The 16729-nt window shown below is 41.0% G+C and overlaps 1 protein-coding gene across 2 annotated transcripts in view; it reads right to left on the bottom strand.

Moving 5' to 3' along the window:
* The window catches only part of SARNP (SAP domain containing ribonucleoprotein), an 88844-nt gene that overhangs the window by 67688 nt on the left and 4427 nt on the right, over window positions 1-16729 (bottom strand). For both annotated transcript variants that reach the window (XM_088473089.1, XM_088473088.1), the window contains exons 2-4: window positions 12862-12961; window positions 11386-11432; window positions 8155-8222 (exon numbers count right to left, since the gene is read on the bottom strand). In XM_088473089.1, the coding sequence (XP_088329215.1) occupies window positions 8155-8222; window positions 11386-11432; window positions 12862-12961 (215 nt within the window). The remainder of the gene's footprint in view (window positions 1-8154; window positions 8223-11385; window positions 11433-12861; window positions 12962-16729) is intronic.

Below are 16729 nucleotides of genomic sequence, written 5' to 3' on the forward strand. Positions count from 1 at the left end.
GAGAAATATTTATTTAACAGATCTCTCCATAATAATGCATAGGGATGTACGCCTTCGTTTATCTGTGTACAACACAGATTATTAAACAGTATTTTACTCCTATATAGAAAAAGAACAAAACCTGAATTTACATGACAGATAATCCTCTCTTTTAGTGACATCAGAATACACGTTTGAGAAGATTAAGATGAAAGTTTATGTGAAAAGACCCTTTGTGATCAGCATGGGAAACAGGCTCATGAAAAGGGAGGAATAAAGGGTAAAAAGAATGGTTAGGTAGGTACCCTGCTGCAGGAGCTAAGCCCTTTTCAGAGGCTAAAACTCAGAAACGGGGCAAACGTGTGTAAGTGTAAGCCACAAGTTTATCTGAGGACAAAAAATGTGCACCTTATGATCATCCTGCACTCCAGAGAGCTAGATTCACTCCTCATATAGCTCAGTCAATAAAGGAAATGAATTGAATTAGCTGTAAAAGAAGAAAATCTTGCTGGCTGACCAGCTCTGAGCGAGCATTTTCTGCATAACCTTCATTATTCAAAGACTCCAGCAGAAGAGATTCTAATTCAAAGTTGGTATTTGAAAAATTGTAAAAATACAGAACCACACCACTGGAAATACAACTTACAAGCACTATCTATGCAAGACAGCGGCATCACGTGACTCGCGTTAGCTACCACTCATTGGCTGGCCATCACATTGGCAGGCATCCGCCTTTAACTCATTCTGCAAACATGGAGGAGCTGGGTCCATTCTTGTAAATGGGTTTTATTTAATTTAAAGGTCTTTGGATAAAAATGTATAGGGTCCACTTCGCTACAAAATCTGAGGGGGTCAATCTGAGGGAAACAAAGCTTTTATATAAAATATGGAACACATTAGGGTTTTATATTGAAAGAAAATATTAACAATTAAGATAGACACCATTTAGGGCTAATGATGATTTATATTAATTACTATAAAGGAGCCATGATATAATAAAGTAAAGTGACAATAAATACATGGATTTATGGGGGCAATATATTTTTTACTGTAAGGGAACAATATAAAATGAAGGTGTTTTTGCAATTTTCTGGGAAGGGAGGGGCTGTATATAGTATGCCGCAGGCGGATTCCATAAATCTGCCAGTGGTTTTTCTGGGCATCTCTGGTGAATTTCAAAGCACTCTCCAAACAGCTGATCAGTGACTTGGTTTGTAGGTCAAAACCAAAGTTAATCCTCAGAAAGCTTTGTGTTTATGAACACTGGTTAAACCAATGCTTACAAAACGTCCCCTAAATGTTGTACCATGCGGCATGATCACAGAAGGGTCTGTTCAGTCCAGTAGTTGGGCTCACGTACATGGGACATAGGTAACTGTTGATATGCTGCAAAAAGCAGTACAGGTTGAGTCTCCCATATCCAAAATGCTTGGGACCAGGGGTATTTTGGATATCGGAATATTCCGTATTTTGGAATAATTGCATACCATAATGAAATATCTTGGGAATGGGACCCAAATCTAAACACAGAATGCATTTATGCTTCATATACACCTTATATACACAGCCTGCAGGTCATTTTATACAATATTTTTTATAATTTTGAGCATCAAAAAAAGTTTGTGTACATATATGAAATTCATTTATGTTTCATATACACCTTATACACACAGCCAGAAGGTTATTTTATACTGTATTTTAATAATTTTGTGCTTTAAAAAAAGTTTGTGTACATTGAACCATCAGAAAGCAAAGGTTTCACTTTTTCAGTCATGCTACAAATATCCCGTATTTCGGAACATTTGGATATGGGAGACTCAACCTGTACTAGGAGGTGATAAACCATTGAAAGTGATGAAGAAAAGTAACAGTAAACTTCAGCTAAATTGAACAGTAATTTAGATTTGGTGATAAATTTCTCCTTTAAACAATTAAAAATAAAAACTATAGGCTGCTAAGATTATTATGAAACACAAGCTATAGATATATGAACCTGTAAGGATTGGTATGGTCACATCAAACCAAAAGATACACTTGACAAAGTAATATTACCATCTTCGTGCCACTGCATGGATGGTTACTGATCTGTATAGTGCCAATCATATTACGCAGCGCTTTATAGAGCACGTCAGTCACTACCCCATTGGAGCTTACTGTCTAATATTTTAGGACTATGCATGCCCTTCCCACTCACATGCACTTGCAAACTCATGCAAGTGTAAGCAAAGATATTTGCTAAAAGTTTTAAACACCTGCAGTTGGAAGTAGTAATCCCATGTAATTGGAGAATGAGAAATGTAGTTCAGTATTCTAGAGGCATCCAAACTACGGCCTGCAGGCCAAATGCAGCACGTCACTTGCTGAAATCCAGCCCACTGACCCTGACCCAACCCTTGTCTGGTTGGGACAGTAACCACAGAGAAAGTCCCACATGGACAAATCATATAAAGGGTTCTCTTGAATCTGGATTGGAACACCATGTAATCCGGGCCTGACACAAACCTGATTCTCCTTGGCGTTGCCACAAACCTAAGAGTAATGCTTCCCAGATTTTTAGATATCCAATTCAGATAAGAATTAAGTAATACAATTTTTATACAGTATTTCTGATATCTACTATTTAGAGGTAAAGGTGGGAAGAATTTGAAGATCTCCTGCTTGGTTCTTTTAACATATTGGGGACGATTCAATTGTTTCTAGCTCCTGTGTACGGGCACAGGAGCTATTCAGTTGTTTGCGCGACCAGCCCCGAGGCTGCACTTATAGCAGCTTTCTCTTCAAACCCTCCTAAGGTACGAGCAGAAATGTACATAAAGTAAGGCTTTGGGCTGGTTGTGTGCGATTGTTTTGCTGATTATCCACCTTTTCCTAAGTAGTAAAATGAAGGATTCGATGTGTAGGTTTTGCCAAAAAAGATTTGCTGTATTGATTGAAATGGTTTTGTGTAGGAAGAATATGGTAGCCTGACAAGGCCACCATTCTATAAACTAGACAACCTATGGCATTAAATAAGGGGGCACTTTTTTTTTTTTTTATTTGACAAGATGGGATATGGGCTTTAGATGCTGTCCCCCCACCCTCCTTCGCCCCTACATCTGTGGAAAATATTTTACCGTTTCAGTTATTGTCTGGTGATCACCAGACAACTTCTAAGGGGGCACATTCCCCTCTTTCAAGACAGACTGCCTCATGTGTGTGCAGGCCTTTATGGGTCCGGACATAGGGAAAGATGTGCCCTGATAAATGGGAAACTTTTTTCCGTAGTGCTGGATATTATTATCTGGTGATCACAGGACTAGATAATAGCTGCTAAGCGAGTTACTTAATTTGTAAGAGGAGACTCCCCTTTTTCATATGCGAGAGACCCCACATTTACAGGTGTAATAATGGCCGTAATAACGCACAGTGCCCTCCCACTCACACACAGATAACGTCTATTTTCTGTAGCACACGGTATTATGGTCTGTTAGTAAGTCAGCAGCTACTTGTGGGCCACATCATTTGAAAGAGCAGACTCCATGATTTTTCTGTAGTGCAGGAGATTTTGCCTGGTGATCACACATTACCATGCAATAATCTCTATGGGGGCAAATACTGTTAAAGAGCCGACTCTCCTTTTTCAAATGATGATAGCCCCATCTTTCTAGGTGCTGGGGAGACAGAGGGACTTAAGTTCCTCCCCACCATTGCCACCCGACAGCACTTCTCGACCTGACATGGAAACTGCAAACAGGTAAGAATGCCTCTCCACAGACTAGATGGGCCATTTTGATTTTTAGAAAATCATTCGGGGACCATACAAAATTATTAACTTAAAATTTGCCTCCTATATTTGGTTAAAAACGTTATTAACTCACCCTTAATGCGATGGCTGTAAGTAACTGCTTCTCTTTGGTATGTTACCAGGCAGAGTCTGGAGGGGCAGTCCCTATGGATGTGTGACAGGCAGATTGATAAGGCAGCCCTGGGGTCCTCTCAGTCCTATCCAGCCTGATGACAACACTGACTGTACACACCCCCTGCTGTGCCACCACTGCCTGCTTGCCCGCGCTGTTAGGGTGAGACCCTGCACTAACCAGCTCAATGGCAGCCAGATGACAGCCCTGATTCCACCCCGCCCTTGTGCGCTGCCTACCTGTCGCCGCTGATGGGAGAGAGCCCTGCATGCCACTCAATGACAGCCCTGACACCCTGACTCCCCCCCCCCCCCCCCCCCCCCTGTGCTACCTGCCGCCGCTGATAGGGAGAGAGCCCCTGCACTAATCCGCCCAATGACAGCCCTGACACCCTCCACCGCTGCGCTACCTCCTGCCGCTGATAGCCGATAACAGCCCTGGCACACACACCCTCCCCCCGCAGCGCTACCTGCCGCCGCTGAAAGTCGATGACAGCCCTGACACACACCCTCCCCCCACTGTGCTACCTGCCGCCGGTGATAGCGCAGCGGGGGTGATGGGGTGTGTCAGGGTTGTCATTGGCTACCAGCCGCCGATGACAATCCTGACATCCCCTCTCCCCCGCTGCGCTACCTGCCGCCGATGACAATCCTGACATCCCCGCTCTCCCACTGCGCTACCTGCCGCCGCTACACTACTCTGGTTCTGCTGCTGCCGCTGACAGCCGGCCGGGCCGGATGATTTCACCTTGCGGGCCGGAGGTTCCCCACCCCTGCTTTAGATGAAGGTGGCAACACTCTTTAAATGTTTCCATGTGGAAGACAGATTATTCTGATCTGGAAAAGGGGGGCTAGAAGACATGCGCTTAATAGTGTAGTAAATTAAATAATGGGGTGCACGTGCTCCAAACTAAATGTGCGTACCAAATAGAATTTCTTTAATGCTTATCTGAAATTCCACTCGGGGAGGTCGAGATGAGATGAACCCAGAGCTATTGGTATTATGTGGAGGGGCTCAAATAGGACCAGATGGAAAAGGACATATAGTACAGTACTTCCTAGATTGTGCCTATTACTAAAGTTTACTGTAGTACACTATTAGGTGCATGTCTTCTACCCCCCCTTTTCCATCTATCTATATTAGCCCCATCTGTCGAGTGAACAAACCACACTTGAGCGTCACTAGGGTCCACAAAGTTCTTCAGTAATTAGTCTCTTTAGCATACACATTGTAAAGCTTGAATTACTCTTGGTGTTAAACTAGCGAATATTAATTTTGCTTATTTGTTAAGATACAATATAATGGTGTTAATGAGCATAATTATTAAACTACAGAATATAAAAAAATAAAATGTTGCTTATTTGTTACAAGTTTACTTTTATTTTAAGGCTGAGGATTTCCAGCTACATTATAACTTGCTACACTGTTGAATATTCCCTAGCTACGTATGTTAGAGTTTCTGCAGTAAAAATGCAGAAAGATGTAACATACCACACTTGACCCATCAACATATGTGCAATTTTACATTGAGGGGGGTATCCAATTAGCTCTGAAAAATTTTCAGCTGTAAAAAACAGCGTTTCTTCGCCGATGTTCGGGTATTTTCTTCCGATTTTTTAAAATGTGCTATCCAACTAAGGGGCATATTCAATTAGCCGCGATAAGCCGTTTTCGGCTAAAAGTTTTTGCCGGTGACGTCATTTCACCAGGCGAAAACTTATCCCCATATTCAATTCCAAAGACTTTTCGCCGGTGCGGAAAGTCAATGCATTGGAATAGGCGAAAGAAACTAGGCGGAAAAAAATGCAGAATTGGGGTTTTGGGGTGCAAAATTGCGGAATCCATCCTGCACCCTTGGGACAGCCCCCCAAAAGGTAAACTGTCCAAGAAAAAAAAAAAAAAAAATTTACCCCAAAAAACTACTTTCACTTTGGGGGCGAAAAAAAATAAAAAAATTGGGGGGGGTTGGGACAAACTAAAAAACTAGCGAAATAGACTACAGGGGGGTCCCCAAGTATGCCCCAGGTGATTTTAAAATTGCAGGTTGTTGCAGCAGGTGTTTTTTTTTTTAAATGTAACTTTAGCAACTTTAAAAATTTGCTAGCACTAATTTTTTGCTGGGGCTAGTTATTTTCTGCAAAAAACAAACAAACTGCTAAATGCTATTCTTCACCACTTCTGCAAAGACGCTAATTAGCAGCTAATGAGAGCATTTAAAGTACCCCAAATACCTTCATAAGGCCTATTCGGGGGTATCTAGAGTGATCCCAATGTCAGTGAATCTTTTGGGGGGTGTCAGGCTGATTTCCCAAAATCTGACAGGACTTTTCGCTGGTTTCAAATTCGCTAGGTTCCGTTTTTGCCGATTTGGAATTGAATACGGGGATAAGTGGAGACGGGCGTGATACTTTTCCGTATGGATAACCAGCGATGTCGGCGAAAAGTCCGGCATGCGAAAAGTACGGGACTTTTCACGGCTAATTGAATATACCACTAAAGCCACGAAAATACATAGGAACCGCGAAAAAGTTGCGGACCTATGTATTTTCTCTGCTGCGATCGGGAGAAAAACACCTTCCTCTGAGGCAGGCACAACACAAAATTCCTGATAAGTGTCGTTTTCGGGGCTAATTGGATAGCCCCGGTTGAGGTAATTAGCCGCAGTAATTTACCGCAGCTAATTGGATACCTCCCTAAATTGTATTATCAGTGTACGAAAAATAATCAAGTCTCACCAAAAAGGAACAAACAGAATACACACAAGTTCCTTTTTTTCCTACAATAAATCTTCAGTAGAACATAGAATAATTAACCAAAAGAGTTCTGTGCATGTTTGCATTTACAATGGGCTTAGTGTGCTAATGTAAAATAAAGTAACAGCTATAAACTCCAATGGAACAGGGGCTAAATCATCATACAAAACCAAAAACTATTTATAGGACAGGACTGGTCAACAAGTTAAAGTAGCAGTCAACAATGAAAATTGTGAGAGCCATGCATAAAAATAAAATAAATAAATGTCTAGGGGGGTCTACTTATCAAGCAGTGACCTATTTTATAGACTGTTGTTGATAAATGCTACTTGAAAGCAGATTGGTTGCTATGGGCAACTTCTCCACGGGTTCACTTCTCCACATTTTTCACTGCTTGATAAATAGACCCCTAGATGAGGTGTTAGTATTAGCATGTGTGCCAATGAAGAATACATGTATTGCACTAATACATCAGATATAGCTATTATACAGTCCAAATGAACAGGGTACAGCAGTCTGGGTCGAGAACGCAGAGTCCGGTAGCTTAAAATCCATTAAATACATGCACTGTAGAGTGGGCTGCCAAATAAAGAAGCACAGCAAGGTGTGGTAGAGGGGCAGTCACCCATCAGATTTCGTTGTAGTCCTACAAAGCACATACTAAACTGCAATCTATGTCTACAGGCAGCTGCACCTTCATGAAATGCATGGATATTGTTACATTAAAAAAAGTTTATCTACAGCACATAGAACAAAAAGAAATAAAACCATTGATTATTATAAACACACACACACATATACCCACTATTCTTATGAAAAGAGCCAATGTATAAATCAAACTATAGTGCAGATGTGTCCTCCTACATCTATCCTCAATATGCATACGGGGTGCCATGCCTGGCATGAGTGAGACGCCAGGTCCCATGCAACTGCTATTATAGGGAATCTCTATTTGCCAAAAATGCACCCAAGACACAATGCGTTACTAGGACATACCAGGAGAGTCTGCTGATTAAATGGATATGCCACACTTGTATATGTGTGTGCGACTGAGCCTGTAAATGGAAGTGTGGAAAGAAGCTGTGGCCGTTGCATCGTAGTGCTTTGTATACTGAGACTCGGTTGCACACAGATACAGAAGTGATGCATGTCAAATTTTTCGGTAAAAAAAAAAAACAGGACATGAAAAACACGTGGCACTAGCAGTCTAATGGGACCTGGCGCGCCAAGAGGGGCCGTTTGGCGCGCCTGCAGCAAAGTAGTGTGAGGACACATCTATATATAGGGAAACAATCACTCAATATCAACTGATTACTACTATCTGGAAATCTGATAGGACAAGTCAGTGATGCCATCTGCATGTTATTGGTCAGACAGAGAACCTAGAAACAGGTTTAAAATCTTACAATATAGATGTGTGCACTTCATATATTGAACTGGAACATTTTGACACAAAAAAGTGGGGAATCTGGAATGAGAAAGGTTGACAAGCTGCCCTATGAGAAGGTAAAGCGTTATGCCCTTACGTTTCTAATGTTTTAGTAGAAGGCTCATCCTGCTTGACTGGCGCTTCAGGAGGCTTTTGTTCTTCTTCCTGTAAAGAAGTAAGCAGTATATTTACTTCATCATGAACTCTACAGACAGGAGTTTCTCTACAGAAAATGCTCTTCCAACTTACTAAAAATCTACTTTCAAAGTTAAATAAAACAAAAGGAAATGGACTAGGACAACATATTGAGAAACATGTAAACATTAAAAACAGAGGTGTGGATTCAGAGTTGGCCGCAATTACACTCATTTCTTCATTGAACGAAGGGCCTGAATTAGAGGTGCACGCAATGAGTCGCTGCGGCGATTCCGTACACAGCAGACATGTAAACACATGCTAATGACTCAGTTGTCGTCTTGTACACAGACACGCCCCTTCTCTGGTGTCTCACATCCCCTGCTTACGTGCAAAAGCGAAAACGTGGGTAGCACATAGAACTTCTGAGCAACCCTATGCTGTCTGAGAGGAGCGCTTCACCTAAGACGCCAGGGCCTCTTCATCTGTGTACAAATTCACATAGGCTCATTAGGGCACAGTCAGAAAACAGTGCCGACAAAGGTGCGTTTTTCTAGCTACCTCCAAACGCTGACTGTCACTCACTTGAGTAAATTGCCCGCTTCCCCACTGCCATGCATGCACAGTGCAGTTTTGGTGCATGCGCAGTAGCAAACAATCGCTCCACTGCGGCCGACATTGACACTGTGTGCATCTCTGATTCAGGACCTAAATGTGGATATTCATCAATTATTACGCTATGAGACAGCTTTCCTTATTCCAGCACATGGTTAAATAGCGGTTTTTATCAGCATGCATTTGCACAACTCCTATCCTTGGTGCAATAGATGTGCCTGAAATCAGATGGATCTCTCTGCGCACACAACTCACCATAGCCTACACATTCTTACTTAGCCTTAGCCTACGTGAGAACACCCTGCTTCCCCCCCCAGGTAAATATATTCAGCAGCAACTGGAAATGCTACAGAGTTACCCGTAGATGCATATGCTCTTCTACGGACCACACCCTGTGTAAAACATTGCAATAGTCATCAGCAAAGCAGGCCTGCGTGCCACTCTGAGTCAGCCCCTTACTGTGGGATCTGCTTCTTTACCGCACTTACCTCCAAAGTTACATATTTAAAAGTGCACTACCTCCTAGTAGAATACAGTAGATAGTTGCTTAAATGGTCTCAATATATAGGGCCGTATTCAATTAGAAGTGAAAAGCCGTTTTCGGCAAAACTTTTTTGCCAATGACGTAATTTTCGCAGATTTCATTAATCCCCGTATTCAATCTCAACTAATTTTCGCCGGTGCGATAGCGCAATACAATGTAATAGGCGAAAAAGTTTCGCCGATGAACACCTGGCGGAAAAAGGTGCTGAATTGGGATTTGGGGGTGCAACGTTACGGGAACCATCCTGCACCCTTTGGACATCCCCCTGACGCTAAATGCGACAAAACCCCCCCCAAAAAAAGCACTATGAAAAAAGGGGCGAAAAAAAATCAAAGTGGGGGTACAAATTAAAAAACTAGCGTCATAGCCTTTGGGGGGGGGGTTCTGGAAGTATGGGCGTATTTTTGATTGCAGGTGATTGCTGAAGGTGCGTTTTGGGCGCTTTTTAATGCTTGACTTTAGCAACTTTTAAATATTTTTAAGTATGCGTGCATCCATTTTCATGTACCTCAAATTTGATGGGAATACTTATTTTCCCCCAAAAGAGTAGCAAAATGCTTTTCTTCACCACTTGCTAACAGACGCTAAAAAGCGCCTATTGAGACCATTCATAGACCCTAAATACGTTCAACAGGGCTAATCGGGGGTACCCATAGAGTACCCCCATGTCAGAGCATTTTTGGGGGAGTGTCAGGCCGATTTTCCCAAAAACGTCAGGACTTTTCACCTGTTTGATTTTCGCCGCGTCCAGTTTTTGACGATTTGGAATTGAATACAGGGATAAACACGCCTGAAAACCGCGATGACGGCGAAAAGTACGGCAACAGACTTTTCGCTTCAAATTGAATACGGGCCATAGTTGTAAGAGTTAAAATGAATTCTGATGAGGCCGTGACCTATGCTAAAGTGCTTGCCTTGAGTGGCGTAAGTAAATCTGCATTAAAAATAATGGTGATTGTAAGTAACATGTACTGTGCCATATATGTTTTACACACTACACACACTGTCAGTTCTAATTGTTTAGAGGGACCCTTTTATAATAAAATATTTTTTCCTGTGTTCATACAGATACATTTTGTTTATGTCCAACGTAAACTGCAAACTCAATTAGAGGCGAAAAAAAAAAAGTTATTACAGACAAAACATTTTATATGCACAATTTAAATAAAAATCACAATTTGGAAGGAAATAAGGATCAGGGGGGTGTATTTGGATTCACAAGTGGGGAATGTGCACAGACACTAATGCCCATCAGTCACATTTATTCTTACATCAATAAAACCTTACAGGATAGGTGCAAACAGAAGAACAACTGAGTCACTGGATTGTGTAGTGCAGGCCTGGCCAACCAGTGAGTCTCCAGCTGGTTGTGCAACTGAAAGTTCCAGCATGCCCTGCCACATTTTTAGCATTCTCTAATAGCAAAACTGTGGCAGTGTATGCTGGTACTTGTAGTTTTACAACAGCTGATGAGCTACAGGTTGGCCAGGCCTGGTGTAGAGTATTCTATAACAGGAATGCCTGCTGCTTATCCAGGGTAAAGGTATCACATCTTCTAAAGAGAACAAGTGGAGAAGTCCCCCCCATAGCAACCAATCGGTTTCTAGCTATCATTTATTTAGTATATTCTACAAAATGATAGGTAAAATCTGATTGGTTTCTATAAGCAACTTCAACTGTCCTCTTTAGGTTTGGTGCATCTCCCTAATAAAGTAATGAGGTACCATGGAGCTTGGCAGAGCTTACAGGAAAAGCTGGAGGGTTTATGGTGTGGGCAGATGTGAGCACAATAACGGAGTTCCTGCCAATACTGCAATCAGAGCAGCTTACAGGCTAGATGTTACACGTCATCGCAGCGTTACAGCCTCTTCCAGGGAGTTCTGATGTCACCAAGGAAAAAAGTAGTTTTAAAAAAAAAAAACATGCAAAGTGTCACAAACATCCTTTTTACACTGATTTAAAGGCAGTACAGTTTTACTGCGTGTGGTGCCAAGACATTACATTCAATTTAAGACCTAAATGGAAGTTAATTACCTCGGTTTCATCTCCTAGTACATCTTCTTCATTGGGTTCCTCTTCGGCTGTAGAAAAAAAAAAAAAAGAGCAGACTAGAATGATATATAAATATACACACACATTATTGTATGCTCTCACATATACATTCACATTGGCCAGCAAATTGTTCCACTTTTTCTTTAAACGTACAAGCTATATTGGAATAGATTCATTCTGTATGTGCTACCTATGCCATCTGCATTTCTGTAACAAGCACCAATAGAGTTTATTGATTGCTGGCACCTAACATTTTTTATAGAAAAAAAAGTGGAAGTGGTTTGCTTACAAAATAGTTAAAATGCTGCTGAAGTTATATAAAATGCTTACAGCTGTTTTTCTTAGGTAGCAATGCTCTACAGAGACATTATGGTATGTTTGTAAGGTCAAGTTTATGTTAGGAAAATAACTGAGTAGAATTCAGTAACCGATAATTTCTGTAATTTACGGGCTCACATTAATGAGCTCATTTGTGTGTTCACATAATATAAAATACTCACACGAGGGTATTGAGATAATAACCCAACTAGTGCATTACTTTACATGTTTGAGAAATTATGGGTCCCGTTGTGCGACCATAAAAATCAAATGATTTAACTCGGTAGACCTCATTTCCCCTTCGCGCTAGGGACCTGGAAGTGACACGAGTGAGGGCGGAAGTGCAGTTCTATGCCCATAAAAGCCATCTAAAGAAGAAAGTTGTCCCCTCGCGGCCTCGCTCGCCACAAGGTTATACTCCCCCCTCTATGCCAACATGGATGATAGGGAATGACCTTGGACAGTAGCTGATGACGTCAGGGTCCTCGCCGCGAAGGGAATCGAGACACTACCGTTCTAACTCCCTTTTAGTTTAAAAGCTGGCTCTGGTTTCCATTAATGTTCATATTTAGAATTTGATTTGTGTCCTCATAGGCTGATTCAAGTGTTATCCATTAATTATCTTAGGCAAATTATATAATTGTGTAATCACTATATACACCCATTTGTCGTCCTGCCCAATAATAAGAAATAATAATCTCAAACACTCATAATGATAATTATGTAAATCATGTATAAATGTTTAGGCTTTGTTAGAATATGTATTACCTGAATGTCGCAATGACATGCAGTCTGTAATACTTTCTATGTGCATGCAAAAAACAGCTTCATTTTCTTCTTTTTAACCAAACTTCTGCTTTAAGTCACTAAAGGTATGTTTTATCATCTTCAAATCTATTTCATATTGAAGCCAACAGATGTACGTCTTCCTTGATTCCTTAAAAGATCTTGCTGGCTTCTATTGCATCTAGTTTCTACACCATGCTTTTGTTACTATGCTTGGCAAATAAGACTTCTACGAAAGCGAAATAACCATTAAACAAGCAGAGGTCTTAATTAAGGAATCATTTACATTTAGTTTCATTACATAAACAAAAGCAAAGCTAAGGCAGCTCAGGTGAATATGGAACTTTTCCCAACCATGTTCTTCTAGGTATGCCTGAAGTCTGTTGACCAAATCGCTCTTGTTCCCCTTCACCTCCAAACCGCGGGCCAAGCATTCCTGCTTGAGCTCTGCTAACTGCAGTATTAAGAATAGACAATAAGAAACAGAGCAAATATTATTTAAAATAAAAAACTACAAAAACAAATGAAAAAACATTAAGCACAAAAATCAAATACATTAAATATTCCCACAGTAATTTTTAGACGTTTGTGTGTGTGTGTGTATAGTTTTGTGTCTGTAAACAAACATCTGTGAATAATGGTGCATACACACGATCAGATTTTTAATTCAGATATGGACGATAACGATTTAAAAATCGTTCAGTCGTTCATATCTGAAGGAAAATCGTTCATATCTGACATGCCTGAACGATGGACGATCAACGATGCGCGTTCCCGTTTGTCAGATAACGATATCTGACATCTGATGGCTTTGCAGTCAGACTTGGACGATTCCATTCATTTTAATGCAGTCAAAAATCGTTCAATCGTTCAAAACTTTGGTCAAATCGTTCAGATCGTTTAATCGTTCAATCGTTCATCTGACAAATCTGACAAATCTGACCGTGTGTACGCTCCATAATGCAACAGTCACGCAATAAATGGTTACTGTTATCACCTGCTTCATTAATGTGGTGCCATTGTATAGATCAGAGATTCCCCATTTACTACACTCTTGCAATCTAATTAGACAAGTACTCTGAATTATTTTAAGTTTCTATAGCAGATTTACCTCCCAGGCACTGTTATAGAAACCATCTCTGCAACAAGTTTGCGAATCTCTTTATGGGGGGAATTCAATTGTTTTTTGGTTGCTCAAAGGAGCTATTCAATTGTTGCTTTGCTCGGTGCAGTGAGTGCCTCAGTTATTACGCTTGTTGCTCCCAAATGCACCAGGTATAACCGCGTAAAGCAGCTAAATCGGATCAATGCAAAAATGGAATAGCTCCATTGGGTGCCCATCACTAACGGGTGACCAAAAAACAATTTAAATCCTTTGCGTCATTGGGAGAAAATTTATTTATCAGGTGAATGGTTTTATTCAGCAGATTGTATTTTATAAACAATATAGAGGATATTTTAATAAGGAATTGCACTAAAGATGATTTCAAAGATTTCATGGATTATCTTAATACCAAAGATTTTAATTTGAAATTCACTTCTAATTTTAGCAAGGATAGTCTAGAGTTGCTGTATTTAAATGTTAAGCATTAAAAGACACCCAAACCATTACAAAGAATGTTATCAAATAAGTCACCAACAGCTACTTTCAATTTCACTTCAAAGCTGGTCATCTAAAGAAGTAGGAAAGAAACATCCCACTATCAGAATTTTATAGAATCAAATGCAAGCAGAGCACACTAGATTATGCAAATATGACTTCTAAAAGGCGGCTATCTATTGTACAAGACGCCATTTCAAAAACCAAGATCCTACGTAGAAACACTCTACTTGAAAATCAAACTAGGACATCAAAAACAGCTGTACTTAATATGAATAGAATAAGTTCAGTTATGCGAATGGGGGGCACTCATGCTTTATTGCATAAAATGGCTAAACCCATCTAAAGTCCTGGTTAGGGTGCCCAAACCACAGACTTTTTGCACATTTCTGCTCACCACCTCAGCAGGGTTCGAGCAGAGATGCCGGTGGCTATCGCGACTGAATGGAACAACAATTGAATTGCTCAGCCAAGTGCCCAGTAGAAATTTGAATTCCCTCCACAGATTCAAGTAAAACCAAAGAACACAATGGTTTCTTGACTTGCACAACCACCTTTATATAGTCTATGTCCTGGAATACAACATGGGGGCTTTAAGTATGTGGGTCAAAAAAAAAAAAAGCAATGCATGTTGAAAATTTGCATCCAGCAAATTTAGGAATTTGCTAAATGAGACATTAAGGAGGGATTTCAGTTGTTTTGGGCACGCGCAATAATTAATGGGCAACCATCTGAGCAATACAAAACCCGTCTAAGGCCCGTATTCAATTGCCTGCTGGAGATTTTGCAGTCATCGCTAGTTTTGCCTCCAGAAAGGTATCGCACTCGTCCCAGCTATTCGTCCTATTCAATTGCAAAGAACGCGACAATGCGCCGCGATGAAACTCAAATCGGCGAAAAGTCCTGTCAGATTTGGGGAAATCAGCCTGAGACCCCCAAAAGATGCACTGACATGGGGGATCACTATGGATACCTCTGAATAGCCCTGCTGAAGGTATTTGGGGTACTTAAATGGTCTCAAAGGGCGGAATTCAATTGTTTTCATCCCCTATCGCGCCCGACAGGATCAAGAATAGAATAGCTCCGTCGGGCGCGATCAGCTGCCAAGCGCTACATTTCAGCTCGCAGCCCCTGGGGGATGAGAGCTGAAATGTGCGAAAAGTGACATGTTTGGGCGCCCAAACATTACTTTTCGCGATCAGCGCGAAGAACGGCAGCAATTGAATGGCGGCCCGCGATCTCCTGTCACTTTAGATGGGAGATCCGGACCGCGTAATCAATTGAATTCCGCCCAAAAAGTGCTATTTAGTGTCTTTGCATATGGGGTGATTAATAGCATTTAGCAATATTTTTTCTTCAAAATAACTAGTCCCAGAAAATTTGGGGTACCTGAAAATGGGGGCTAGCCTATTTAAAAGTTGCTAAAGTTAAGTTTTAAAAATCATGGAAAACCACCTGCCGCAAACACCTGCAAAGAAAAAAACACCTGGGGAATACCTTGGGTCCCCTGGAGTCTATTTCGCTAGTTTCTATGTTTGTCCCCCAACTTTACATTTTTTCACCCCCAAAACGAATGTAATTTTTGGGGGTGTTTGAATGGATTTTTTTTTTTTTACTTTTTTTGACGCAGTTTACCTTTGGTGGACTCTACTAACACTGCACGGGGTTCCCGCAACACTGCACCCAAAAACTGCATTTTTTTTCCACCTCCATTCAGAGGCGAATCTTTTCCGCCTATCTGAATGCACTGACTTTCCGTTTCGGCGAAAAGTCATTGCAATTGAATTGGGCAGAAAGTTTCCGACAGGCGAAATTACGTCATCGCCGAAAACTTTTCACCGAGAACGGCTTTTCGTCTGCAATTGAATACGGCCCTAAATGTCCTCATTAGGGTGTCAAAACAGCAGTTTGGGCATCCAAATCCAAGACTTTTCACACATTTCTGTTCGCCACATTAGAAGGCGGTGAGCAGAAATGTTGGTGGCTATTTGCACCCAAACGGCACCCATCACTGACAGTCGCCGATCCAAAAGACTGAATTACTCCCTAAGGGAGGTTGTTTTTTTTTTTTAGCCGCACTAATTAATGGGTGCCCAATTTAGCAATCCAGCTGTTTTGGACGCCCATTAATTGTCGTACTTGTGTTAAGAATAGATTGTTTTCAAAAAACCAGAAGTGTTTTGTAAACTGGAAGTGCATCGATACAATGGTTCTGGGACACCAAAGCTCATTTTGATAAAAAGACAAAGAACACAGATTAGGAAGAGATATGACTCCGTTTAGACTACCAGCCATCTTTCTGATAAAGAAAACTGAATGAAACTTTGCGAAACTTGGAGCCCTTTTTAAAATGGATGGAGATAATTTTATGACATTCTGATGGAGATTAAGATAACATTTTATTGGATTTTTCTGGTATGAGCTTTACCTATTTTATTACATTTTAATATTTTCATAAATCACACTATATGGCTTTTCTTGTGAATGCATCTTTCTCCTTAAGGATGAAACTAAACCTAAGAAATTCAAACAGCTAGACGCTCATTTACAAAATATGTGGTGCATATCACACGCGCACGCAGGTGGGGTTTCCGAGTACCTAGAAACCCCCCTGCCCGTTGC

Source organism: Taudactylus pleione, unplaced genomic scaffold, assembly GCF_031769625.1.
Source record: "Taudactylus pleione unplaced genomic scaffold, aTauple2 ptg000130l, whole genome shotgun sequence".
Lineage (NCBI taxonomy): Eukaryota > Metazoa > Chordata > Amphibia > Anura > Myobatrachidae > Taudactylus > Taudactylus pleione.